Source organism: Macaca nemestrina, chromosome 4, assembly GCF_043159975.1.
Source record: "Macaca nemestrina isolate mMacNem1 chromosome 4, mMacNem.hap1, whole genome shotgun sequence".
In the NCBI taxonomy this organism is placed as follows: Eukaryota; Metazoa; Chordata; class Mammalia; order Primates; family Cercopithecidae; genus Macaca; species Macaca nemestrina.
The window spans coordinates 2,546,731-2,573,723 of NC_092128.1; the positions used below are offsets into that span (position 1 = coordinate 2,546,731).

A 26,993-nucleotide genomic window follows, 5' to 3' on the forward strand; every position below is an offset into this window, starting at 1 on the left:
TATTCGACTCTAAAGAAGGAAATTATGTCACATGCCACAAACGTGGATGAACCTTGCTAAGTTAAATAGTCCAGTCACAAAAGGACAAATTCCGTATGATTCTTCTTATATGAGATACCTAGCATCGTCAAATTTGTAGAAACAGAAAGTAGCATAGTGGTTGCCAGGGATTGTGTATTGTGGGGGAAGTTATTGTTTAATGGGTACAGAGTTTCAGTTGGTGAATATGAAAAGAATTCTGGAGATGGATGGTGGTGATGGTACCGTAACAGTGTGAATGTAGTAATGCCACTGAACTGTGCATTTAAAAATGGTTGAGATGGTGAATTTTATGTTATACATATTTTACCACAATTTTAAAAAACACAAATAGATGATAAACATGGCAGTGTTTTGTGGTTACCTGTGGGTAGGTTGGTACAGAAGGTTGGCTTGGTTGGGAGGATGGTCATCGTAATGTTTGTTCTAGTTGGGTAGTATATACATAGGTATTTAATAGACATGTAAAGCTAAATAGTATACTTTTATTTTAAAATAGAAAGGGAAAAGGGTGATTTATCCCTTGGTGATCAGCTCACATTAGCTAAACAGAGGCTGATACATAAAACCAAATGCCAACTTGCTGATTTTCAATGGAAAAATATATAAATATATTAATAAAATACTAATATGTATGTATGCGTCTGCACTCATACTGCCCACCCAAAGTAGCTATTATTTATTGAGAGATGCAGGAAATGTGGAAAACTGGGAGAGAAGGGCCCAAAGGAGCTAACGGGGAACTAGTCTGGAGTGAGAGCAGGCAGCTGGAAGCTTTCATGTACGTCTTTCCTGTTTTGTTCACTGTCATAAAGGACCTTCTGTGGTGTTTTGGAATTTCTAGTGCTTTTTGTGTAAAGTATTATTTGCCACATAAGCAGTATGATGCTATTACCTAAATTATCATGTGGCATTGCTTTTTATTATATTTTAAACCTTAATGTCTTTTGTTTCACTATAATAAGTGATAACCCTAATGATCTTTCTTTTGTTATATCTTCGTTGGAGTTTGTTCTTGAGTGTTTCATGAAACGAAAGTGGATATTGGCTAAGATGTTCTGCTGCATTACAGATTTCTCACAGGACTGGGCATTTGACCTCAGTATGAGCTTGTTTTTATGGAACTGAAAATTAATGATCCGGTAAAAGAAGCTTTTAGGTCCTTTGCTTTAGGTCCTTTACTAAAATCATAGGTTTGTCTTGTTTGTTTTAAGCATTCTCCTCCACTTCCTCGTTTCCATGTGGTGTTGTCTTTTGTGTCTTATTTCTGTCACTGGGGAGGTAGGGGTGAAGGGTAGGGGTGGAAAACACAGGGCCCTGAGGGCTGACAGACCTGAATTGAAAGTGAATTCTGGCATGCGGGCAAATTATTTCACTCTTTTGAGTGTGAACTTTGTTATGTGTAATCAAATTTACCTTTTAATACATTGCAAAGATTCAGTAAGCATGTATAAAGCAACTAGTAGGAGCTCTGAAAGTGTTAGTTCTCATTTCTTCTTTTCCATGAATTTTGAACTGAAGAATTAGTTGAACAAAAATAGAAGAAAAGAGCCTTACTAGCGAACCAGTGAATTATTTGATGTGGTGTGGTGTACTAAGAAATATTTTTTCCCAAATTTAGAATTATGTTTAAAAATGTTGATATCTAGTTACTGTAGTCTTTTTATAATTCAGTTCTTTCATTTATATATTGAAAACTTGTATTAATTTATTTGTAATCTGGGGGATTTTTATTTGTCTAATATCATGGGAAATTTCTGCCCACAAATTTTAATGCAATGGACATCTAAATTCAATGAACTAACAATATTAGTATTTTATTTTAACTTACCCCAAGCACTTTCTTTTTGTCCAGCTTTAGCAGTGTGAGCATCTTATAGTTTTAATTTTTTCATCTTGTATAGACCACATTAAGTATATTTGTATATAAAATAGACTGTATAGCATATTAATATTAAAAAACATTTCACTATTTTACTATAGAGTTTAACAAAGCTTTTCACAAAGCCGTTTTCTTTGACGTGAAGACCAAAGCTCTTTCGTGTATACTCTTAATGATTACTTGGAGCAAAGGGAGAAATGTTTGACACTCTCTAGAGATGCTTGTTTGTAGTTTTTTCATGGCTTAAAATAAAATAATTAATACCTGCTTTTATTTTCTGTTATTTATTAGCGCTTTTACCGATCTTCCCCCGATGACTGTGTATATGTTCAGTGCAATCTTGATGCCATGCTGAGCAAACCTTATTTTAATGTTACTAAGAGACCCTTTTTATTAAGTGGAAACAATAGCTTGATATTATTTTAAATGTTCTGTGAATGTAGAGGTTTTCCCAGACTTCCTAAAGGGTAGAGACATAGTGTATGAAGTGGTTTTTACATCCCTTACAGGAGGGCAAGATGTCCAGGCAAAACCTTGTTTAAATGTTCATCACCATAGAAACATTACAGCTTCTCCAGAGAGCTTTTGTAAGTACATTGTAATTTTCACTTCATTGATGTGAATTAAATGTATAATTGACCAGCACAAAAATTCCAAGAAGCAATTATATCATAACCATTTTAGTGTAGTAGACTATCCATTTAATTCCCATTTAAATCTAAAAGAAATCTATGTGTCTGCAAGCATTTAGTCTTTACCAATCTAGTTCATCTAATTTAACCTTTTATAATATTGAGGTTATTGTGATTTCAAAAAATGCCAGTGTGAAATTAACGTGATTAATTCTATAGCTTACTCAAAACAACTGGTGTTTCATTGGCAGAAAAGTACTTAATTTCAGTGATGTTTCTAATACACTGAGTGCTTATAGTGCAATTTTAATAAGAAGGATGGAGTTTCGCTAAAGTAATTTAAACTTACGGTTTTTTTGTGGGGGATGGCAGGATAAGTGTTCATACTGGGAAATAAAAATATTGTGAAGTACATGAAATCCTGGTGACAGAATCTAAGCATTCAAAACTAGGTGAAGAAAGTACAGTTATTGATAATAAATAGAAGTTCTTATAGTCCTGTGATGCTGGATTCTCACTAAGAGGAACAATGGAGACCTTCTTCCTTGTTTACAGTGTTTTGCCACTTTGTTGTTTGAAGGGCATTTTAATAAGTTATTCTGACATCTGGCACATCTTTTAGCTCAGTATATGCAAGAATGGAGTTGATAGGAAGCTTCCCCCTGGGGCTTTCTAGCTCCTGATTCTGACCCTTAATGGAAAAATGAGCAGTTGGCATATTTTTTGTTTATATGCTGTGCTGCTGGTGATTAATGGAGGTGATAAAAGTGCTCACAATGCTTTTCATTACTTTGCAGTCAGAATGGCATCCAAAAGTCTAAAAATCTCACACATGGCATGCCATAAAGGCTGTGTTCTTGAAGCTCGGTAATATTTTTATGATCTCAAGAAAGATAGTGATAACAGCTTATAGATTTTTAGTACTTGTATATTTACTAGTGGAAGCTGAATTAGCAAATTAAATCTCTGACTATTTATAGTCCCATCATCTCTCTTCTCTCTAGCTCAAAGTTTTGAAGGTAAAAAATTTGCCACATTGCATTTAACGAACATATTTATCTTTTTTTAATGTTTATCTAAAGCTCACGCGTGTGGTATTTAATTGATTTTAAGTTGGATAGGTTTTGTCTCATTTAATCACAGAAAGAAAATAAAATTAACAAAAGGGAAAACTTAACTATCCTAGCCTCCTAGTGGATTAAGTCAGAATAACGGCTCTTTCTTACTATATCAGTTATCTTCAGTATTTTATAGGACAAGCCATAATCATATTAAATAATTTTGATGACTTGTGCCGTGGCAGCCTTTTCTATTAGTGTTGTTGATTCACTCTTTTAATGTAGCTCGGTAACTAGAAAAGTAGCAGATTTCTTTTTGTGAGTTATTTACTGGCTTTCAAAAGAAATATTGACTAATTTGAAATGACTTTTTGAGCAATTTATATGATTTGACTACAGAGAGTTCTTTTGGCTAAATGTTTCTGAATTGATTGCTTAAACATGTGAGTATTTCAGACATTTCTTGTTATTATTTGTGTATCTAAAATAAAATCATCATCTTGGATGGGTTATGGTGGCAGTAGGAAAAGAAGGGATGAATTTGAGTTGTAATTACACAGTAGCATCAGAAGCACTTGGTGTTTGACTGGACCTAGGCTCAGCGTGTATGGTGGGGGTCGGGTATGGGGTTCAGCAGGAAAAGTAGGTGACAAGGGTGTTTCCAAAGTATCTGGCATAAACAGCAAAGTGGATAATGACGTCATGTATTCAGGTATGTGATACTGAAGGAGGAGCAGAGATAGAGAATAAAACGGTGAGTTTGGTCTTATAATTAAGTTTAAGGTACCAGTGAGATGTCTAATGAAAGATGGCAGTTGGTATGTATGGTTCTTGGCCACAGCAGTAAGATTTGGACTAAAGATACAAACTTCAGAGTTGCTGGCTATTGGAAGAGAAGAGGCAAGATCACTTAGGTAAAAACTGAGCAATATATCTGTGAACTGTCTTCATCAGAATCAACTGAGGTATCACTTTGGGGCTGATGCTCAGGACTTGGCAAGCCCCTTGGTGATTACGATGCAGGTAGACATTTGAGAAGCACTGATATGACATGTGAGAAGGTGAACATCTGAGATTGGGTCACAGGAGAAAAGGGATTCAAGGTATTTTCTTTTACAGAATGAAGGAAATAGAAATGGAAACAGAAGCTAAGGTGTAGAGGAGGGAAGGTGAGGGACTCACAGACCCCACTCAGCTGTGTCCTATTGAGGTAGAGGTAAAGTCAGCTGTAGTTGGAAGAAAGTAGAGGATGAGATTTTTGATCAAAAAGAAAGGAAAACATTTTTTAAAATGTTGTGAAAGGCTGGGCATGGTGACTCTCACACCTGTAATCCCAGCACTTTGGGAGGCCGAGGCAGGCGGATCATGAGGTCAGGAGATTGAGACCATCTTGGTCTCATCCTGAGACCAAGAGATGAGATTGAAACCCCGTCCCTACTAAAAATACAAAAACAAAATTAGCCGGGCATGGTGGCGGGTGCCTGTAGTCCCAGCTACTTGGAAGGCTGAGGTGGGAGAATGGCGTGAACCCAGAGGTGGAGCTTGCAGTGAGCCGAGATCGCGCCATTGCACTCCAGCCTGGGCGACAGGAAAGACTCCATCTCCAAACAAACAAACAAACAAACAACAAAAAAGTTGTGAAAATTGCTAAAGTCAGCCAGAGATCAGTATAAAGATTGCCAAGTAGCATTGAAGGCCCACTTTGGAATGTCGTCGTAAAACTTTCTCATGATTGTATAATACAAACTTTTTTTTGACAGGGCTGGGAATCAAGGAGTAGGTGCCAGGGGATTGTTGAAGCTGGTCTGGTGGAAGCCGAAGGTTCAAGGAGCTCTAGAATATTGTTGATGCTGGCTCATCATTAAAATTCACTAGTGAACCTTGGGGTTGAGGCCGGGGAAAGAGAAGACCGATTGGAAGGATTGGGAGGGAACAAGGGAGTGAAGGTTCTAATGATGTGGAGGCAGAGCTAGGCTAGGGCACTGAGGGGACAGGAAAAGATAGGAAGTTGTAGACTAAGAGGGCAGTTTGAAAGTTGGGGTTCTTAGAGGTGAGCCTGAGAGATTTTGGAATAGGATTAATGCATGTGTGGGTGTCTACAGTAGAATGGGAATGAAGCTCATTGGAATTGAGGGGATGAGCCAGGATGTTACTTATGAGGGCAGGGGATGTGATAAGAAGTACTTGTGAACCAGGTGCTCATATCATTGAGAAAGATGGGACTGCTTCTTACAGGTTGGTAGATGATAGGGAACAAAGTTGGGGAGAGGGTGACAGGATGGGATTAGAAGGTGGCATAAATTTAATTTAAAAACACAAATGATATGTGAACTCCCAAGCCTTGGAGATTTCAGAGACAAACGTAATAATTTGAGTCATTATAATGAACCATTACATTGTGTTTACTAAGCACCAGATAGTATCCTAAGCATATATATATAAAAATATGTAATTTACATATATAAAAAATATATAAAACTCATATATATAAAATACTCATTTGATCTTTCTAACAACCCTATGAGGTAGGGGTGCTGTTAATATCCTCATTTCACACAGGAGGAAACTGAGGCACAGCAAAGCTTAGTAATTTGCCCGAGGTTATACAGTGGTGGAACCAGGATTTGGACCTAAGCAATTTACTGCTGGCGTTGGGGCTCTTAACCAGCTTAGTATGCTGAATTCAGACATATTTTTTAAAAGCTTTTTTGAGTTCCAATCTCTTGGAAGTTACCTCTTTTAAGAAAAAATTAAAAATTAAAAACAACATTAGTTGGTACTCTTATTACATAAGTCATACACACCCACTCTAAAAAACTCAGAAAAAACCAGAAAAGCGTAAAGTATAATGGAAGAATTATTCCCTGTAATTGTAATTCTAGAGATAAGACTTAATTATACATATTCACATATTTTTTCTAAATGTATTTTTAAAAATAGGTCATTCTGTGCATGCAGTAAGATTATATTATGAACATTCCCCATGATTTAAGATATAATGTCTTATGCTATGGAAGTATAATAATTCATTCATCTGTTTTTTTACAATTAGAGGTGGAGGTTGTTTAGTTTGTAAGTGTATGTGTACATGTGTGATCTTTTAAAATAGTTGGTAAAATTGTTTAGGAAGATCTTCATTTTTAATTTTTTTTGAGACATAGTCTCGCTTTGTTGCCCGAGCTGGATTGCAGTGGCTTGATCTTGGCTCACTGCAACTTCCACCTTCCAGGTTCAAGTGCTTCTCCTGCCTCAGCCTCCTGAGTAGCTGGGATTATAGGCGGGTGCCACCACACCCAGCTAATTTTTGTATTTTCAGTAGAGATGGGGTTACACCATGTTGGCCAGGCTGGTCTTGAACTTCTGACCTCAAGTGATCCACCCACCTGGGCCTCCCAAAGTGCTGGGATTACAGGCGTGAGCCACCGTGCTTGTCTTCGTCACCCAGGTTATAAGCATAGTACCTGTTAGATAGATAGATCCTTCCCCTTGTCCCACCATCCACCTTCAGGTAGGCCCCAGTGTCTGTTGTTCCCTTCTTTGTGTCCATGTGTACTCAATGTTTAGCTCCCACTTATAGGGGAGAACATGCAGTGTTTGGATTTCTGTCCCTGCATTAGTTTGCTTAGGACAGTGGCCTCCAGCTCCATACATGTTGCTGCAAAAGACACGATCTCATTCCTTTTTATTGAGATGGAGTCTTGTTCTTGTCACCCAGGCTGGAATGCAGTGGCACAATCGTGGCTCACTGCAACCTCTGCCTCCTAGGTTCAAGTGATTCTCCTGCCTTAGCCTCCCGAGTAGCTGGGACTACAGGCGCCCACCACCACACCCGGCTAATTTGTGTATTTTTAGTAAAGTTGAGGTTTCACCATGTTGGCCAGACTGGTCCTGACCTCAGATGATCTGCCCACCTCAGCCTCCCAAAGCACTGGGATTACAGGCGTGAGCCATCGCACTTGGCCGATCTCATTTATTTTTATGGCTGCATAGTATTCCATGGTGTATATGTACCACATTTTCTTTATTCAGTCTACCCTTAAGCATTTAGGTTTATTCCATGCCTTTGCTATTGTGAATAGTGCTGCAGTAAACATATGAGTGCATATATCTTTATGTTAGAATTATTTATATTCCTTTGAGTATATACCCAATAATGGGATTGCTGGATCAAATGGTAGTTCTGTTTTAAGTTCTTTAAGAAATCGCCACAACTGCTTTCTACATGGCTGAACTAATTTTTATTCCCACCAGCAGTATATGAGGATTCCCTTTTCTCTACAACCTCACCAGCATCTGTTGTTTATTTGACTTTTTAATAATAGAAATTCTGACTGGTAGGAGGTGGTGTCTCTTTCTTTCTTCTCTCTCTCTCTTTTTTTTTTGAGACGGAGTCTCGCTCTGTCGCCCAGGCTGGAGTGCAGTGGCACCATCTCAGTCCACTGCAAGCTCCGCCTCCTGGTTTCATGCCATTCTCCTGCCTCAGCTTCCCTAGTAGCTGGGACTACAGGCGCCTGCCACCACGCCCAGCTAATTTTTTTGTATTTTTTCAGTAGAGATGGGGTTTCACTGTGTTAGTCGAGATGGTCTCTATCTCCTGACCTCGTGATCCGCCTGCCTCCGCCTCCCAAGTACAGGCATGAGCCACCGTGCCCGGCCGAGGTGGTGTCTCGTTGTGATTTTGATTTGCATTTCTCTAATGATTAGTGTTGTTGGCATTTTTTTCATGTGCTTGTTGGCTGCATGTATTTCTTTTTTTGAAAAGTGTCTCTTCCTGTTCTTTGTCCACTTATTAGTGTGGTTGTTTTTGCATATTAATGTGTTTAAGTTCCTTATAGATTCTGGATATTAGACCTTTGTCAGATGCATAGTTTGCAGATATTTTCTCCTTTTCTTTAACTTGTTGTTTACTCTGTTGGTAGGTTTGTTTGTTTGTTTGCTTGTTTCTTGCTGTGCAGAAGCTGTTTAGTTTAATTTGGTCCGTTTTGTCAATTTTTGTTTTTGTTTTAGTTACTTTTGGTGTCTTCATCATGAAATCTTTGCCAGGGCCTCTGTCTAGAATGGTATTTCCTAGGTTTTTTTCCCAGGGTTTTTAACAGTTTTAGGTTTTACATTTAAGTCTTTAATCCATCTTGAATCAATTTTTGTATATGGAGTAAGGAAGGGATCCGGTTTCAATCTTCTGCTCATGGCTAGCTAGTTATCCCAGCACCATTTATTGAAGAGGGAGTCCTTTCCCGCTTGCTTGTTTTTGTTGATTTTGTTGATGATCAGATGGTTGTAGGTGTGTGGCTTTATTTCTGGGCTCTCTATTGATCTATGTGTCCAATTGAGCTATGTGTCTGTTCTGTTTTTATACCAGTACCGTGCTCTTGGTTTACTGTAGCCTTGTAGTATAGTTTGAAGTTGGGTAGTGTGATGCCTCCAGTTTTGTTCTTCTTGCTTAGGATTGCTTTGACTATATGGGCTCTTTTGGTTCCATATGAATTTTAGAGTAGTTTTTAAAAATTCTGTGAAGAACGTCATTGGTAGTTTGGTAGGAATGGCATTGAATCTCTAAATTGTTTTGGGCAGTATGGCCATTTTAGCAGTGATTCTTCCTATCCATGAACATGGAATGTTTTTGCATTTATTTGTGTTATCTCTGATTTCCTTGAGCAGTGTTTTGTAATTCTTGTTGTAGAGGCCTTTCACCTCCCTGACTAGCTGTATTTCTAGGTTTATTTTATTTTTTTTGTGGCCATTCTTGGATGTTATTGGTGTATAGAAGTGCTACTGATTTTTGTACATTGATATTATATCCCGAAACTTTGCTGGCATTGTTTGACAGATCCAGCAGCTTTCTGGCAGAGACTATGGGATTTTCTAGGTATAAAATTATGTCGTTTACAAACAGATAATTTGACTTCCTCTCTTCCTATTTGAATGCTCCTCCTCTCCCCTCCTCTCCTCTCTTCTCTTCTTTTCTTTTTTTGTTGCCCAGGCTGGAGTGCAGTGGCCCAATCTCGGCTTGCTGCAACCTCTGCCTCCTGGGTTCAAACTATTCTCCTGCCTCAGTCTCCCTAGTAGTTGGTACTACAGGTGCCTGCCACCATGCCCAGCTAACTTTTTTATTTTTAGTAGATGTGGGACTTCACCATCTTGGCCAGGCTGGTCTCAAACGCCTGACCTCAGGTGATGTACCCAGCTTGGCCTCCCAAAGTGTTGGGATTATGGATGTGAGCCACCACACCCAGCCTTTTATTTCTTTCTCTTGCGAGATTGCTCTGGCCAGGACTTCCCACTAATATGCTGAATAGGAGTGGTGAGAATGGGCATCCTTGTCTTGTTACGGTGTTCTCAAGGGGCTACACTTCCAGCTTTTGCCTGTTCCGTATGATACTGGCTGTGGGTTTGTCAAAGATGGCTCTTATTATTATTTTGAGGTGTGTTCCTTCAAAGCCTAGTTTGTTGAGAGTTTTTAACATGAAGGGATGTTGAATTTTATAGAAAGCTTTTTCTGCATCTGTTGAGATGATCATGTGGTTCTTTTTTTTTTTGAGACGAAGTCTCACTCTGTCACCCAGGCTGGAGTGCAGTGGCGCGATCTTGGCTCACTGCAACCTCTGCCTCCCGGGTTCAAGGGGTTCTCCTGCCTCTGCCTCCTGAGTAGCTGGGATTACAGGCGTGTGCTACCATGCCTGGCTAATTTTTGTATTTTTAGTAGAGACGAGGTTTCACCTTGGTCAGGCTGGTCTTGAACTCCTGACCTCGTGATCCACCTGCCTCAGCCTCCCAAAGTGCTGGGATTACAGGCGTGAGCCACCATGCCTGGCCAATCATGTGGTTTTGTTTTTAGTTTTGTTTATGTGATGAATCACATTTATTGATTTGAGTGTGTTGAACCAACCTTGCATCCCAGGGATAAAGCCCACTTGATCATGGTGGATTAGCTTTTTGATGTGCTGGTGGATTTGGTTTGCTAGTATTTTGTTGAGGATTTTGCTTCTAAGTTTATCAAGAATATTGGTGTGAAGTTTTCTTTTTCTTTTTGTGTCTTAGCCAGGTTTTGGTATCAGAATGATGCTGGCCTCATAGAATGAGTTAGGGAGGCATCCTTCATTTTTAAAGTTTTGGAATAGTTTCAGCAGGAATGGTACCAGCTGTTCTTTAAATATTTGATAGGATTCGGTCATGAATTTGTCTGATCCTGAGTGTTTTCTAGTCAGTTGACTTTTTATTACAGATTCAGTTTCAGAACTCATTATTCTTCTGTTCAGGGTTTGAATTTCTTCCTGTTTCAGTCTTGGGAGGTTGTATGTTTCCCGGAATGTTTGTATGTTTATCCATTTCTTGTAAGTTTTCTAGTTTGTGTGCATAGAAGTGTTTGTAATAATCCCCGATGGTTTTTTGTATTTCTGTGGGGTCAGTGGTAATGCCCTCTTTGTCATTTCTGATAGTGATTATTTGGATCTTCTTTTTGTCTTTATTAGTCTAGCTAGCAGTCTATTTACCTTATTTGTTCTTTCAAAGAATCAACTCCTGGTTTCACTGATCTTTCATATGGTTCTTTGTGTCTCTATTTCATTCAGGTCAGCTCTGATTTTATTTATTTCTTGTCTTCTGCTAGCTTTGGGGTTGGTTTGCTCTTGGTTTTCTAGTTCTTCAAGTAATTTGTTTTTCCATTTATTGACAGTTATACTTGGTATTCTTTTTAAAATTTTATGTCTTGATTATATTTTTTCTTATTTCTAATGTGTTTTTGCTACTTTATTTTCTTGATTTTTCTAACCAGACGTTTATCAGAATTCTTTTGAATTCTGAATTCTTTGATTTATTTTTCCTACTTTTTTACTTTTTTATTATACTTACTTTAATTTCCTGTTTTATTTTGTTTTATTTATTTGTTTCTGAGACAGGATTTCACTCTGTTGCCCAGGTTAGAGTGCACTAGTGCGATCATAGCTCACTGTAACCCCAAACTCCTGAGCTGAAGTGATCTTCCCACCTCAGCCTCCCGTGTAGCTGGGACTACAGGCGCCGCCACCACGCCTGGCTGATTTTTTTGTATTTTTAGTAGAGACAGGGTTTCACCATGTTCGCCAGGATGGTCTCGATCTCCTGACCTCGTGATCTGCCCGCCTCAGCCTCCCAAAGTGCTGGGATTACAGGCGTGAGCCATTGTGCCCGGCCTCAAATTCATTTTTGTAAATTTTCTTTAGTGATTGAAATAGAGGTATATTCCCTATAAGGGATTACTTTAAGTTTATTAAATCAACCTTGTTAATTATTTTTCAGATGCTATGTATCATTGTTAATATTTTTTCATTCTTGGGCAGTCACAGACTGATGGAGAGGTGTGTTAGGAGAGGCAGTCTGCGTGGGCCCTGAGCATTCTTGCGTTTTCTTTCTGGGTGTGCCAAGACTATGAGGTCCTGACTGCTCTTTCCCTGGGCCATTTGTTAGGGTTGTGTTTTTCTGAGCAAATTTGAGGGATGAAGTGATGGCTCCCTCTGGGCCACAGAGCAGCCAGGCTTATTACCACGTGCTATGGAAACAGTGGATTCCCCATGCTCACTGTTCTTTCGCTGCTGCACAGATCCGTCACATGTGCGACTTCCATCCATAAGACTTGGGAGCAGGGGAAGTGACATGCTGACACTCATGCTGCTTGCTGTACCCGGAGTAATAAAATCCTTTGCTTCTGATCCAGGAGTCTTGTGTCTCCTGCTAGCATCCATGTAACTGCGACAGGCTAACTTATTGATTTGTAGGGATAGAACTGGACCCCAGACCTGACAGTTTTGGCAATGAGATTGGATGGTGAAGAGGAGGAACAAGGACCTTGCATTCCAGGTTTAGTGATATGAAAAGACTCTTCAGATCTGGTGGTGGATATACTCAACTCAGTGGTGAGAGGGAGGCGGAGGAGGAAAGGCCCCTGGTAATTACTTTGCTCCTACCTATAATGGGTCTGAATGGTGCTTTGCCTGTCTCTCACCCCTCTCCTGTTGTAAGAGGAAGGAATGTTGGTATGACAGCAGGGCAGTAAGCTCCCAGCTCCAGTCAGAAGGCATTATTGGTGGGGCTGCTGAGTCAAGGAGTCTCAGTCCTGAAATGAGCCGTGTCGGCAGTGAGGGCCTTGCCATCCAATGTAGAGCTTGGAGTGGACGCAAACATCAGAAATTCATTTGATGAGTATCCATGGGTGGCCCTCAAAGCAAAAGTGATGCAAAACTTTGCCTAATAGCACTGTGCAGACATAGCATGGTGATGGGGCTGAGGCTGTGGGTGGAGGAGTGGCTGAACATAGCAGAATTTCAGGGCGGAGCATGGCTGTCTGCACAAGGCAGAAAGAACAGATCTACAGGTCACGGTGCTAGCTGGACACCAGTAGGTACTTGGCAAAGGACATAGCATGGGTACCCATCTACTGACCTTGGAGTGAGGGACCAAGGAGGATAAGTGCCTACCAGTTGCCCCCTTCCTACCTGCACTCCTCACACTCCCACAGGAGATCATCTCCTGGCAGCTGTTGCTGTAGACCCTGAGTCAGGCACATACGGCACTCCTTGGTCAGCATTCCCAGAGTAGGAAAAACACTGAATTCAACCGATAAAGTTTGGGCAAGACTCAAACCGTTTTTAAAAAAAATGAAAAAAATCAAATAGGTCTCGCCGTTGTTGCTCAGGCTGGAGTGCAGTGGTATCATCATAGCTTACTGCAGCCTTGGACTCCTGGGCTCAAGCAATCCTTCTATCTTGGCCTCCCAAAGTGCTAGGATTACAGGTATGAACCACTGTGCCCAGCTAATTGTTAAACATTTTTTTTTTTTTCTGTAAAGGCAGAGTCTCACTGTATTGGCTAGGTTGGTCTTGAACACCTGACCTTAAGTGATCTTCCTGCCTCAGCTTCCTAACGCACTGGGATTACAGGTGTGAGCTACTGAGCCTGGCGTCAGGTGACCTTTTGAGTAGGGTCTTTGGGCTTCTTCCGTTTGTGGTGTAGCTTGTACTGCTGACTCTATTAAATTGGTATTCATGTTTTACATGATCGTACTATGTATGCTTGGCCTCAGGGACTGTGCCCTCCCTTTGGCCCAATATAAACAGTATAGGGCCCCAGGAGGAGAAGCAATATCACAGCTTTTATGAGAGACTTAATAGCTCCCAAGTACTCCACGAGACCAATTCCTGAAATAGCAGTGCCTCTCCTGGCTGCCACTGCCTGTGAGCGGACTCCTGAGAACGGACGGCAGTGAATCTGCTCAGCCCTTGTTGAAATGGATTGCCCGGCCTGTGGGGCCATGTGACTCTCTAGCCTGGCGTCCCGCTTCTGGGGCGGAGCAACTTAGATTCCATGCCCAGTAAAATGGAAGAGGCTTAACAGGCCTCCTGGCCAAATAACAATGGTCTGTCCTGGAGCTCAACCTGCCTGGCCCTACCTGGCATCAAAGTTTCGTGTGAAAAAGTGGCAGAGACCTCCTGGGGGAAACCCTATTTCCTCATCCACTGCTGAAGCCAAACCACCCAGTTAGGCCCTCAGTGCCCTGAGGCCCTCTAACGTCGAGGCTGGGCTCTCTGACCGTCGGCTGCCTCCGAAGCTGATGGTATTACTGAGGAGTGGCAGCTCATCACAATGGACGCATACTTAGGAATTTTTTGTTTTTAAAATTTTAAATGAATTTCTTATTAATATCAAATTTGCGTAAACATGTAGATGTAATGAATAAAGATTTTCTATTTTATTTATTTATTTAGTTTTTTGTTTTTTTGAGACCGAGTCTTGCTCTGTCGCCCAGGCTGGAGCGTAGTGGCACAGTCTTGGCTCACTGCAGCCTCCGCCTCCCAGGTTCAAGCGATTCTCCTGTTTCAGCCTCCCGAGTAGCTGGGATTACAGGTGCCCACCACCGGGCCTAGCTAATTTTTGTGTTTTTAGTAGAGATGGGCTTTCATCATGCTGGTCTTGAACTCCTGACCTCAAGTGATCCACCTGCTTCGGCCTCCCAAAGTGCTGGGATTACCGGTGTGAGCCACTGTGCCCAGTCTGATTTTCTATTTATTTAAATATAGTATGAAGAATAATGACAATGAAGCCCTGTGTACTCATCAGTTAATCTAAGAACATAATAATATAGTGGATAGTAAATTTCATCAGTGTAAAATGTCCTACTTTATCCCATTTAATGTTTTTTGTTTTGCATTCTTCTATATTTAAACCAGATTCCTGTTACATTTTTTAAATATTAAACCATAATTTTTTAATCATTTTCACTTTTAGTATCACTTTAGTTTTGATAGGTCTTAGACAGTTAATTTTGGTTTTTGACCTAATTTGCATATATAGTTATAGTAGATATATTTGGTTTTTATCATTTCCTGTTTTTGTATTTTATATAATTTGTTATGTTTGTTAATATTTTGCTAACCCTGTTTTCCGTTTTTTACTATATTAACTATTACTTTTTTGTTCTATTTTCTAATATCTTAGTAATACTACTTTTGATACTAGTTACTATTACTGTTACTAGTTTTGTTATTTTGATACTAGTAAGATTAGTGGTAAGTTTTTAATAGCATTATTTAACTTTAATCTCTACTGTCAATAAAAAGTGAAATACTATCATTTTAAATGACCCCTATTTAAAACGAAATTTTTTCTTTAACTCTTTTTTCTCATCTAAATGTCTACTTCTTTATGTATAAGATAATCAGAAATTATTATTAAATGACTTCTCTTTCCAAAATATTTTTTGGCATTGCATTTTAGTTTATAACTATATATATCGTTATTTATATTTCTCTTTATTTAGAAAAAAATTGTCATTGTTCACCAACATTTCCGTGCAGTCACCTCACAGTCCTTTGTGAAGGACGAGGTAGGATGGTGACGTGGGCTGCTGTACTCAGCAGAGCCCTGAGTTTGAGTCCCTCTCCTTCCTGAAGTTCCCCTGCACGCTCAGGGGGCTCTGGACGACTTTTACTGCCCTGAAGCCTGAAGGACAGGGAGACCCCCACTTTACCCCGTCATCTTTTTTCCTAAGCATCTGAGGTCCGAGTTGGGGGAGGACAGATGAAGGAACATGGCAAAAGTGACTGGCCCACATCGCAAGGCGCCTTTCTTTTTGAGCGGCAAGTGGCTACTCATGGCTCAACCATATTTGTAATGACATCAGTTTAGGCATAGGTCTATAGCCTCATTCCTGACACTGTTTATTCAGCTCTGGGACTCCTTGAGTGAGCAACTGTACCCACAGTATCTTTCAGCTGGTGTTGCCGGGCTCGCTTTCAGCACCATCATGATGACATTCCTTCCTGCTTCTGCTCAGAGGAGAGGGAGTAGCAACCTAGCCAGCAGTGGGCTCAGCCTCACTACCTACCTCAGCCTGCAGACTGTGGCCAGCAGCTAGCACTGCTCAGGATCCCTGCTCCTCCTGCTTGCCCACCACTTGGGTGCGCGCACTAACTACTGTTAATAGATCCCAGGAGTCTTCTCATATCCCTTAAGCCAATCTGCCTGGGCCCCTCTCTTTTCCAGAAACCATCAAGAACTATGAAGGGTCTGAGATTTTATTCTGCTGCAAACTAACAAGTTAGTCTCCCAGTTTCATGGATGGTGGTTGTAAACATGAGATGTCTGGGTCGGAGACAAAGGACTTGGTTATGCGCAGCACATAACCAAGTGCACAGGCTTCCTTTTGGTGCCAGTTCCCCTTGACCCCAAGCCCCACAGTGGGCCTGTATCACAGCTAGGGAACTCACCATATTTATATCGGGCTGCAAGCAACTCTGTCTAACCTTTGCTAGGAGGTGAACATTGTGCTACCAGACAGTAAACAAACCTGTCCTTTGCTTCAGAGATATACTGTCTCTAAATCCCAAGGCCGTCTGCTGTACAAACCTTAAGAAGGCAGTTCCAAATAAGATCTGTCCCTGCCTCTGCTTTTGGGATGCACAGAAATGTGAGAGACCCATGGAACATTGTCTCCCAGCACATAGGCACATATCTGAAGAAAACAAGTTTAATTGCTAAGAAATAGTTCTTACCAAAATATCAGAGGATGTCTGTAAATTTTATGGTGATTGATTTCCCAACATTGGTTATCATCCTAAAAATTATACTTACTGTTATAGTGTTATAATTATTTAACGTGACAATTATAACTTCTTTTGGACAGTGGGTTTTAAACGGTTCTAAGGAGCTACCACTGTGTAGTTCCTATATCATAACAATTCTGACGCTGTTCCACTGTTTAGTTCATATATATTACAGGTATAATGCATACGTGACTTGTTTTGGGAGCCCCACCCTTTAGTTCATGTATTTCTTAGGGGCTGGTTGGAGGCAAGGAAAGACAGAATTGAGAGAGTGTAACACAAACACTAGAACAACGATAAAATTTTATCTCCTTTTGTCCGTTTATTGATGGGCTTTCCACAAAATATTTAATGTGTAATAAAAAGGATTTTAGAGAGAAAAGGAGGAGGGGAGGAGGAAGAAAGGAAGAGAGAAGTCACTGTTACAGGTGGTAGATTATGTTTTGGTATCTGTATTAGTCTGTTATCTGTCTCACACTGCTATGAAAAAATACCTGAGACTGGGTAATTTATAAAGAAAAGAGATTTAATTCACCTCAGTTCCACATGGCTGGGGAGGCCTCAGGAAACTTGTGATCATGGCAGAAGGCAGCTCTTCACAGGGTGGCAGGAGAGAGAATGAATGCCAGCAGGGGACATGCCAGACGCTTATAAAACATCAGATCTCGTGAGAACTCACTCACTATCATGAGAACAGTGTGGGGGAAACTGCCCCCATGATTCAGTTACCTCCCACTGGGTCCTTCCCATGACACATGGGGATTATGGGGATTACAATTCAAGATGAGATTTGGGTGGGGACACAACCAAACCATATCAGCATCTTGAATAGTTTGAAAGTTGTGAAGTGGAAGTTCAAAGGACTCTTCAGCAAAGTAGTAGTGTGTTTTGTTGTAGTGTGTTTTGTGACTATTCACATTTCACCTCCTGTGATTAATAGCTGCTTTCTATGAGATCTCATGTGTTAAATACCAGCCTGATTCATTCTGGTTCACTGGCCTCCCGTGCTATGAACACTTAAGGTGAGCTGACTCAGATTTGAGGAAGTGTTTTAAACTTGCCAAGTGCAGCCCTGTGGCAAGTCTGCGATGTTGTTGAAGGACTAGCAAGAAAAAGCCACTTCACCTCAGAGGTCATCATTTAGGGCTAGGTATACTTCTCCATGCTTTTAGGACGTTTTCTTTCCTTTCTATTGAATTTGAAGAACTGGGTGCCTATTCCTGCAATTCAGAAATTAGAAAGTAATACTTAGGACAAAATTGAAATAAGTGTATGTTTTGGAATTTTATAACTCATTTTTATGTTAAATGTGGAATGAGATTACATGATTTATTGAGAAATATGGATGTATTTATAATTTTGTTGGTTGTGTTAGATAATTGTAGGTTAGTGCATTGCAGTGCAAAATATCAACATGACCCTTTAACTTATAGCTGCAGATTCAATCATTTGGTGACTTTTTGGGGAGTAGAAGAAGTTTCTGTTTTTGTCTTACTCTGCAGTTTTTAAGTTTTAAAAGTCTGGCCTTTAGTTTGGTCCTGAGGTCAGAATTTGTTTTACATTTAAAACAAAATTGTGCATAATGATTATATTATTGTATTCTTGTCTCATGGATTAATGAGAATTCTATAGAATGTGAAGAAAAGCATCATATAGAATTGGTAAAAGCAGTAGCTCTATAGTTTATAATGCTGAGTTGCAATGACAGTTCTTCAGCGGCACAGTAGAGGGCTCCGGAGGCTGTGAGGAGCGCCAGAGTCCATGCTAGAGAGAGCCGGCACTCTCCAGCAGCTCGGAGCATTGTGGCACCCCAAGTTCAGTGCTCACTGGACTGTCTGGCTCTATGCCATAATTAGCCTTCTATTCCCTTGATTAGAATCACAGAAATTCATTAATCTGCTTTGTTAGTGGAAAGTGTTAGGAAAGTAATTAATTGTTAAAAATGGCTCTGCAGATGTTTTTTATGAAGTTTTTTTTTTGTTTTATCCAAGCTGGATAATATTTTCCATAATTTTGAAAAGTCAGTCTAAACATTGTAAACTATAGGTACTTAGTGTATTTTTCCTGTTCATAAATATAAATTTCTTCTCCTTCCAAGGGATTATTTTATGCTTTCATATAGGCAGAAACCTTATTGTTCATGAAGTGAAGTAAAATACTAAAATTATGTTTCTACTCTATTTTTCAGGGAATCCGGGCCCGCATTTTAGAGACTCTGGTCATGCTGCTGCTTCTTGCGTTACTCATTCTTGGGATAGTATGGGTGGCTTCAGCACTCATTGACAATGATGCTGCAAGCATGGAATCTTTATATGGTATGGAGTTCCTTGTTTTAGCCAGTTTCTTTACTGGAAACTATAGTTTGGGATATAATTACACACTCAATTTTAAAAACATTTAAATAATTCTTTGTATAGTTAACAAAGATGTTTGATGTTAATTTACAGAATTAAGAAATCTTTAGGTATCTTTATCTAAAAATGAAGTTTTATTTCTTTTATATGGGAAGAATAAGTGAGCAGCTTTTCAGATTTTCTGTTGTTGTTGTTAATTGATTTCTGTTCTTCAAATTCCGTGGAGACTTTTTTTCTCCCTCCAAACAGGTTTTGCTAAAGGGTTACTTCTTGGTTTTCTATTTTAGATCTTTTTATTGTACAGTTTAGAAATTATATGGCTTAAACTCAAATAGGCAATTACAATGTGTACGTGAGGTGTAGTCAGCCTCTATCTTATCGTAAGATTGATTGATTGTATCTTAATGTGCAATATTTTGGATTTGTTAAAATATATTTACTTTTTTTAATAGATCTCTGGGAGTTCTATCTACCCTATTTATATTCCTGTATATCATTGATGGGATGTTTGTTACTTCTCTGTAAGTATTTTTCAGACTTAATAGAAGAGTAGAGTTGTCCTTATTCTGGAAAATTCAGGGAAGTTTTCTGATGAGATTTCTTAACTATTTGGAGATTTTTTTGAGTTCGCCTTAACTATTTTTATTCAAATAAATTTTGATAAATGGAAACTTTGAAATAATAAGATGCTTTTATTGTTCTCTAAGGAAAGCCTCTTCTACTGGGTTGTAGAGTGAGACAGACGGACAGACACACACACACACACTCACACACTTTCACTCACACACTCACACACAGTCATACTTACATACACTGACACACAAACCGTATGCACACTCATACACACATGCCATACCCTCATCCCCATACCTGTCATAATGCTAGATTCTACTTTTAAATGGAAATGGTAGAATTATTATGATAAGTTCATGGTTTTTTAAAAGTTTGTTTTGTTTTACTTAAAGCATCACAGCCTATCTCAGGGATGTTATAAGTAGATAAATGTAGTTTAAAGGACTTAAGACTATGGTTGTCACCTTTAGATATTCTTGTTTGTTTCTCAGTCCTATTAATACTTGAAATTTAACCTGTTCTTTACTCATTTTTCTTTATTTTAACCAAAAGTATTTTAAATTATTCAACTGCTAGAATCTTGAATATTATTCTAAGCCTTTTTTTGTTGTCACATATCTTTCAGAGCTAATTACACCTATCCTCGTCACAGGCCCCCTCTAGCTTGTTTATTGATGATGGTGAAGAGTCCTCTGACAAAACACTAGAATCTCAGTTGGAGAGAATAATGTTCTTAAAATGATAATCTTTGAATTTCCCTTATTTTTACGGTCTAGTTGTTTATGTCTCCAAGCTCTCTAATGTCGCTTTCTGTCTTTTGGTGATCTTATTTCTGCAGTGTGTACACCAGTTGGCCTTTCTCGTATGTTCACAGTGATGGGTCAGTTGCTAGTGAAGCCAACAGTAAGTATTTAATTATAAATCATTTTGTTTATTAAATAAATGTGTTACATTTGAGCATCTTTTAGATTGTGAGCTAGCACTTAGAAATAGAAGAATATTTTTTGTACATTTATCACTCAAATTGTTGTTTTATTAAGTTTTTTTTTAATAGAACTTTGGTTAAATTTCCAATCTTTGGAAACCAAATTTGGTTTTGCTTTTAAAATACTACCTATAGGCGCACAGGTAAAAATTCCTCTAGCAAATTTTAGGACAAAATTTACAAATATTTACAGGTATTTTAGGTGTCCATTGCCTAATATCAAAAAGTACCTTGATTTTGTTTCAAAATTTACATGTATGCTTTAATTTACAAAACAGTTATATTTCTGAAAATTTGCCTGCATATTATGTCTCGATTAATTGAACCATACTTTGCCTTTAATCTTAGAAACACTATATATTAGTTTTTAAATGATTTTCAGTTGATTGTAATTCTAATGATTTGTCGCTTTCTTTGGTCTCTATTTTGTCAGATATTTAATTATATAAAAATGATTTCTTAGCTACACCTAGGAAATTTGTCACTTACTTTCATGGATCCTCATTGCCTGTGAACTCAAGTGTAAACTACTTACATGTTACAAAGCCTTTCACAGCCTGGTCCACGCTAAGTTTTCCTCTAGCTGTCCCTCTGTTTACTGTCACTCTAGCTCATGAGCGAACTTGCTGTGCTCTGAATAGGCTTTGTGCATTCTGTCTCCAGGACTGTCTCTTTCCCTCCAAGGCCTCTTACCTGCTCCAGCCACCTAGCAGCCTCCTGCGGCCTAGCTCAAATATCAACTCCGCTGTCTACATAGCTTTGAACCTTGCCTTGCTTCTTTAAGGACAAATAATTAAACTCCTTTCTTTGCCTTTCTCATGTTCCCTTTTGTTTCTGTCTCACTAGTAATACTTACTAAATCGTTATAGTTATGTGTTTGTCTTCCTTGTCATGATTCATTTAGGGAAAATACTGAGGAAGTGTTACAGGGGATATACTTTTATTTTAATAAATGCTTGCTTAATTTTAAAAATCATAATACTTTTATATTTTAAAGATAAAGTTTAATTTTTTATTTATAAAAAATGCATAAATACATTTTACAAAAAGTATATAAATGTTGTAAACATACTTGTGTGCCACACACGTGCTGTCAAGTCATGGAATTCCTTTCCCTTGTAAGGAGGTTCTGTGACACTGCATTCCTGCATTCATTTAGTTCCTTCCTACATTTGTTGTTGTTTGTTTGTTTGGTCTTCTCTCTCCTTTTCTGCTTCCTGACCCCTAACTATAGGCAAATGTTTAAAGTTCTATCATTGGTCAAAAGTTCTATTAATGCCCTGCTCCTAAACCATCTTGCCATTTCCACATCACTTTTAAATACCTCATTCTAATGAGGAAAAGACAATGGAAACAAATTATAGTACATTTTAAGTGCTATAATTGAATAACCCATGGAGCTGAAAACTCAACGTATATAAAATGAAACTACTTACTTAGGTCCCTTCCCCAAGCTAATTTTTCCCCTTAACTTGTCTCTTATTAATGTTAAATATAGTGAACCCCAAGTTTCTCTTCAAAGAATCAGTATGTCAGTATGTTCAGCTCTCTTCTTCTTTGATTCTCCATTTTAAAGTTTAAATTCCTGGTTCTGTTTTCCCCCTTGCCTCTAGTTTCAGTAAACAACTTTCCCACCAGTCCTTATCAGTAGTTCACATCTGTTCTCTGGTCACCTGCTCCATCCTGACTCACCCCTGGTCACCTTCTTTGACCTGAGTCACTCCAGGTCACCTGCTCTGACCTAAGTCACCTTTAATTACCTGTTCCTAACCGTCCTTCCCACCAGACTAGTCACCCCGCCGCTCTGGCTCATACCCCTGCTCTCTTTAAAATAGCCAGTCAGAATTAGCTTAGACTGTGTGTTCCAACCCTAGCCAATAGGGGAGCGACACAGCAGTAGGGCCCCGTGTCAGGAATAAGAACTCCTTCTCCTCCCCTGTCCAGGTGTGCTCTCGCCATTACTCCATTTGCGAGTCTCACCCTTCTGTAGAAATAAAAATTGCCTTGCTGACAAAATTAATGTTTGGGTGCTATTTCTTTGTGGCACCGGGGAACAAGCATTTTGCATTTCTAACATTAACAGTGTCTTCAGAGTCTTATCTTTGTTTCTTTTCTCGTTGGTAACATTCAATAATAAAGATTATTTATTGAGTAATTGAGTGTATTGTATATGCTAGCAATAAACACTGTATTTTACACACATAATTTCATTTTATCCTGATGACAAACCTGTAAGTTAGATAGTGTTATTCTTATTTTACGGCTAAACTAGTGCCATTTCGGGAAGATTAAGTAGCTTGTACAAGATCAGAGATCTATGACGGGGCAGAATGTGAACCCAAGAGGCTGGTTTCAGACCAGAGGCTGCTCTGCTATTCTATTTGGCTGTAAGCTCCAGCGCTGTAAAACCGCTTTCTTGCCGAGTGGACTTTGTACCCCTCCACTTCTGTGTTTTGCTTACAGTTTCCTCTGATGGAAATGCCTTTCTTTTGGTAATTTAAGCTGTCAGATAAGATGCTGCTATGCTACTACCATCAAAAACACTGGCCAAAACTTTTTTCTCTCCATCTGGGAATAGTTTTTCTTCCTTTGAACTTTTGTAATGTTTTATTTAAGCCATCATTATGACTTTCACAAATCTTCTAATTATTTTTTTAATTCATCTGGTCTCTTCTGCTACACTAGAATATAAGCCGTTTGAGGTCAAGGACTATGTCTTACCCATATTTAAGCCCCCATTAGCCCATAGTAGTTGAGTATAGGCTTTGAAGGCACGTAACATTTCTTTGGTAACCCTGTTTCTTGGAATATAAAATGGAGATGAGAACAGTCTGTTTTTCATAGGAGTGTTGTAGAAATCAAGGAGGATGGTGCTCATAAGCACTTAACACAAATATATGTGTGTTGTTCACATTGCCACTGCATCAGTCTATTATGCATTGGTATAAATCTGAGACTGAGTAATTTACAAGGAAAAGAGGTTTATTTGGCTTATGGTTCTGCACGCTGTACAAGAAGCATGGCACTGGGACCTGCCTCTGGCTAGTGCTTCAGGAAGCTTCCGATCATGGCGAGAGTTGAACGAGGAGCATTTGTGTCACAGGGCAAGAGAGGGAGCAGGCGAGAGAGAGGTCCACACTCTTTTGAACAACCTGCTGTCATGTGAACAAATAGAGCAAGAACTCAGTTATTACTGTATGGTCAGCACCAAATCGGTTATTCATGAGAGATCCACCTCCATGACCTAAATACCCCCCTGGTCCCACCTCCAATACAGGGGATTAGATTTCAACATGAGGTTTGGAAGGGACAAATAGCCAAACTACATCAGTCACGCATTCACCTAAGACATACCAGTAGTGATAAGTAATTCTTGGATGATTTGCATAAGAAAGATAAAAATCATTTTGTACGCGTTAGACCTTCAGTAAAAAAATGTCAATTCTGATCCAGATAGTAGAAAGTGAAGAGAAGTGTTGATGAGAAAGGAACTTCGGATGATGGCCCCCAAGGACCTGGTCCCAGACATGTGGGTTTTCTCTGGGATTCCTCTCCCCTGACCCGTTGCATCCAGTAGACCTTCTCTGTGTAGCACTCTTTCTCCTCAGGAGTAGCATTTTCAGCCTACATGTTCCCTCTTTGGACAGGGCTTGCTGGCTGGCCGTTTAGGTGTCCCTTCCCCTTTTCTTCCTATTGCTTTCTTCCTCATAGGATGGTCATTCTTTGTCATTATTTGTTTGTATATTTATTTGTTGATTACTGTTGATTATTATTTTAGTATTTATTTTTTCTCACCTTCCAAGTCAGGCTTCTCAAGGATCAAGTTGATATGTGTGCCAGTGATGAGTTCAGTGCTAGGTCAGAGGGGACCGTAAAGATTTGTTGAAAGGCTGGGAATTATTGGATTGCTTCAAATAAATTTCACACCAGCTGTATAAATTTGACATCTGACAGGGATTGCATGATTTGAAAATCTGTTTTCTGAAAATACTTTAAAATCTGAAAGGAGACGTATATATGGTTTCTATCTTTTTGTCCATTAGCTCCTCACAGTTTATTTTTTTGCTGAGTGTAAGTAGTTTGAAGGTGAAGATATGGAACACTGATAGCAGCTCTAGACTTCTTTCAGATTTTCCCTACAGCTGGGAAGATAATAGGGATCCTCTCAGAAGGATAGCTATGTTAACAAAACTAGAATTAAATCAATTTTAGGTTTTTTAACAATGCAGACAATATCCCATACAATTGGTAAATTATTAGTGTGGTTTTTTTTTTTTTTTTGAACTACTGTTGTATAACTTGGTTTATATGTAAACATACCCCTTCTCTAGATTTTGATCTATTGGATGATTTTGATAATACCAATCTTTAATATTCATGGAGCGTTTTTAGTACGTATAGATGATATAAATGGAAAGTATTGCATGTTTCTGATATAGTTTATGGATTTCTTGTTGTAGACATTATGTAGGTAAATGTAAATGAGAAAACAAATGTTGGACTGGGTGTCTGTTCCTTCTATCTCTAAAATATTGGCTTGGGCGTGTATTTACTGTAGTTATTCACCGTAATTAGTTTTTTGACTGTTTAAAATTGATACATGTAGGCCGGGCATGGTGGCTCATGCCTATAATCCCAGCACTTTGGGAGGCTGAGGCAAGCAGATAGCCTGAGGTCAGGAGTTCAAGACCAGCCTGGTCAGCACGGTGAAACCTGTCTCTACTAAAAATACAAAAATTAGCTGAGCATGGTGGTGTGCGCCTGTAGTCCCAGCCACTAAGGAGGCTGAGGTGGGAGGATTGCTTGAACCCGGGAGGCGGAGGTTGCAGTGAGCTGAGATTATCATGCCACTGTACTCCAGCCTGGGCAATAGAGTGAGACTCTGTCTCAAACAAACAAATAAACAATAAATAAATAAATAATAAAAAAATTCATACATGTAACCCGCATCTCAGAATGTCACTAAAAAACCCTAAAGTTCATACATTTGTTGGCCATTGAGAAGAGTTCCTTAGTTTAATCCCTTAAACTTTAAAAATATCCAATTTAAATGTATATAGGGTTTGTGATAACTTTTGATGTGGTTGGTTATATACTAAAGTATTTATATTTAATTTGTAAATAAAATAGTTGGAGCTTTTTTATTTTGGGTTCTTAGAAATTTGAATGAATACATTATCTAAAATAAATAGACCAAATAGCCTAAATGGTCTCATAAGCATTAGTTTTGTAACGTTGCATTGTTGAATAGTTTTATCTTTAAATTTAGATTCTTGAAGACCTGGATGAACAGATTTATATCATTACCTTAGAGGAAGAAGCACTCCAGAGACGACTAAATGGTATGTATATATTACATATTTAGACTGGGATAAAAAAAACTCTTTAATTTCAAAAAGATAGATAATTGAAGGGAAAAAATATAAACCTCTCTGTATCTTGTGCTGCTACAAGAGGAGGACACTTTAGAGTAACAAAAGAACTTCCCTGGTGAAGCGAGGTTTATTGCAGACCCTGGCTGAGATGAGCTGTAACCGAGCAAGACCCATTCTTTGTGAGACTTTGGCCACTGAGGGACTAGGCACCTCTCTACTGCCAACTGTGTTTATGTTTCAAGCATATGACTTTAAAGTTTAATTTTTAATTACTGATCATTTTTGAGGAACCAATGAAGAAAAGAGTTAATGATATAGTTTAACAGATAGTATAGGTACATTTTCTTTAATTTTACTTAAGTAATTTTCAAATGTTGAAAAACCAGTCTCCCGCCAACAAGATTAGATAATTAATAGCTAACTGCATTTCAGAAACATGATTCAAGAGTAGGTATAAAATAGAAGGTTAGTTTATGAAATACTGAGAAATAGGTAGATACCTACTTTCTTCAGTTATAAACAGTGAATGTAAATCATCACCCCAAAAGTGTTCATAATATTTTAGAGCTTTTGTCTTAGATCCAAGAATTTCAGTTTGTATCTGTTCTAGAGGGTTCTTGTCAGTAACATTCTATAATTTGATACAGATAAACTTTTAGACTGGAACTACATATGTTTTTTATTCTTCTAAGTTAATTAAAACTACTTTCATATTTAAACCTGTTTAATTTCAGAGATATAAACTTTAGTCAACAATGTCAGCTTTATAAAGTTTCCTTAAAGCAGTGAATATTATAATAAATGTATCCTATTTGGATAACCATGCTGCTGTGCAGTGAGCCTGCCTGCGTGGTGAAGAGTATGTGTCAAGCTGCTGCCTGCCTGCCTGCCTGTGGGATGGTTTCAGCCTCAGGCAGCCGCCGCTTCTATTTCACAGATGAGGAGGCTGACACCAGGAAGAGTAAAATGTAGCCCCCCATGAACTGAAGAACTTGAATTGACTTCAGTCAAAACAAAACAAA

The 26,993-nt window shown here is 38.8% G+C and overlaps 1 protein-coding gene across 11 annotated transcripts in view; it reads left to right on the top strand.

Annotated features, from left to right (window-relative positions):
- Nucleotides 1-26,993, top strand: part of LOC105474973 (limb development membrane protein 1) — a 212,401-nt gene that overhangs the window by 102,312 nt on the left and 83,096 nt on the right. For 10 of the 11 annotated variants that reach the window (XM_071094175.1, XM_071094177.1, XM_071094178.1 and 7 more), the window contains 4 exons: nucleotides 18,873-18,999; nucleotides 19,491-19,559; nucleotides 20,450-20,514; nucleotides 25,866-25,938. In XM_071094175.1, the coding sequence (XP_070950276.1) occupies nucleotides 18,873-18,999; nucleotides 19,491-19,559; nucleotides 20,450-20,514; nucleotides 25,866-25,938 (334 nt within the window). Of the gene's footprint in view, nucleotides 1-2,430; nucleotides 2,509-18,872; nucleotides 19,000-19,490; nucleotides 19,560-20,449; nucleotides 20,515-25,865; nucleotides 25,939-26,993 lie in introns of all 11 variants that reach the window. The other variant, XM_024790699.2, reaches the window with a different exon arrangement.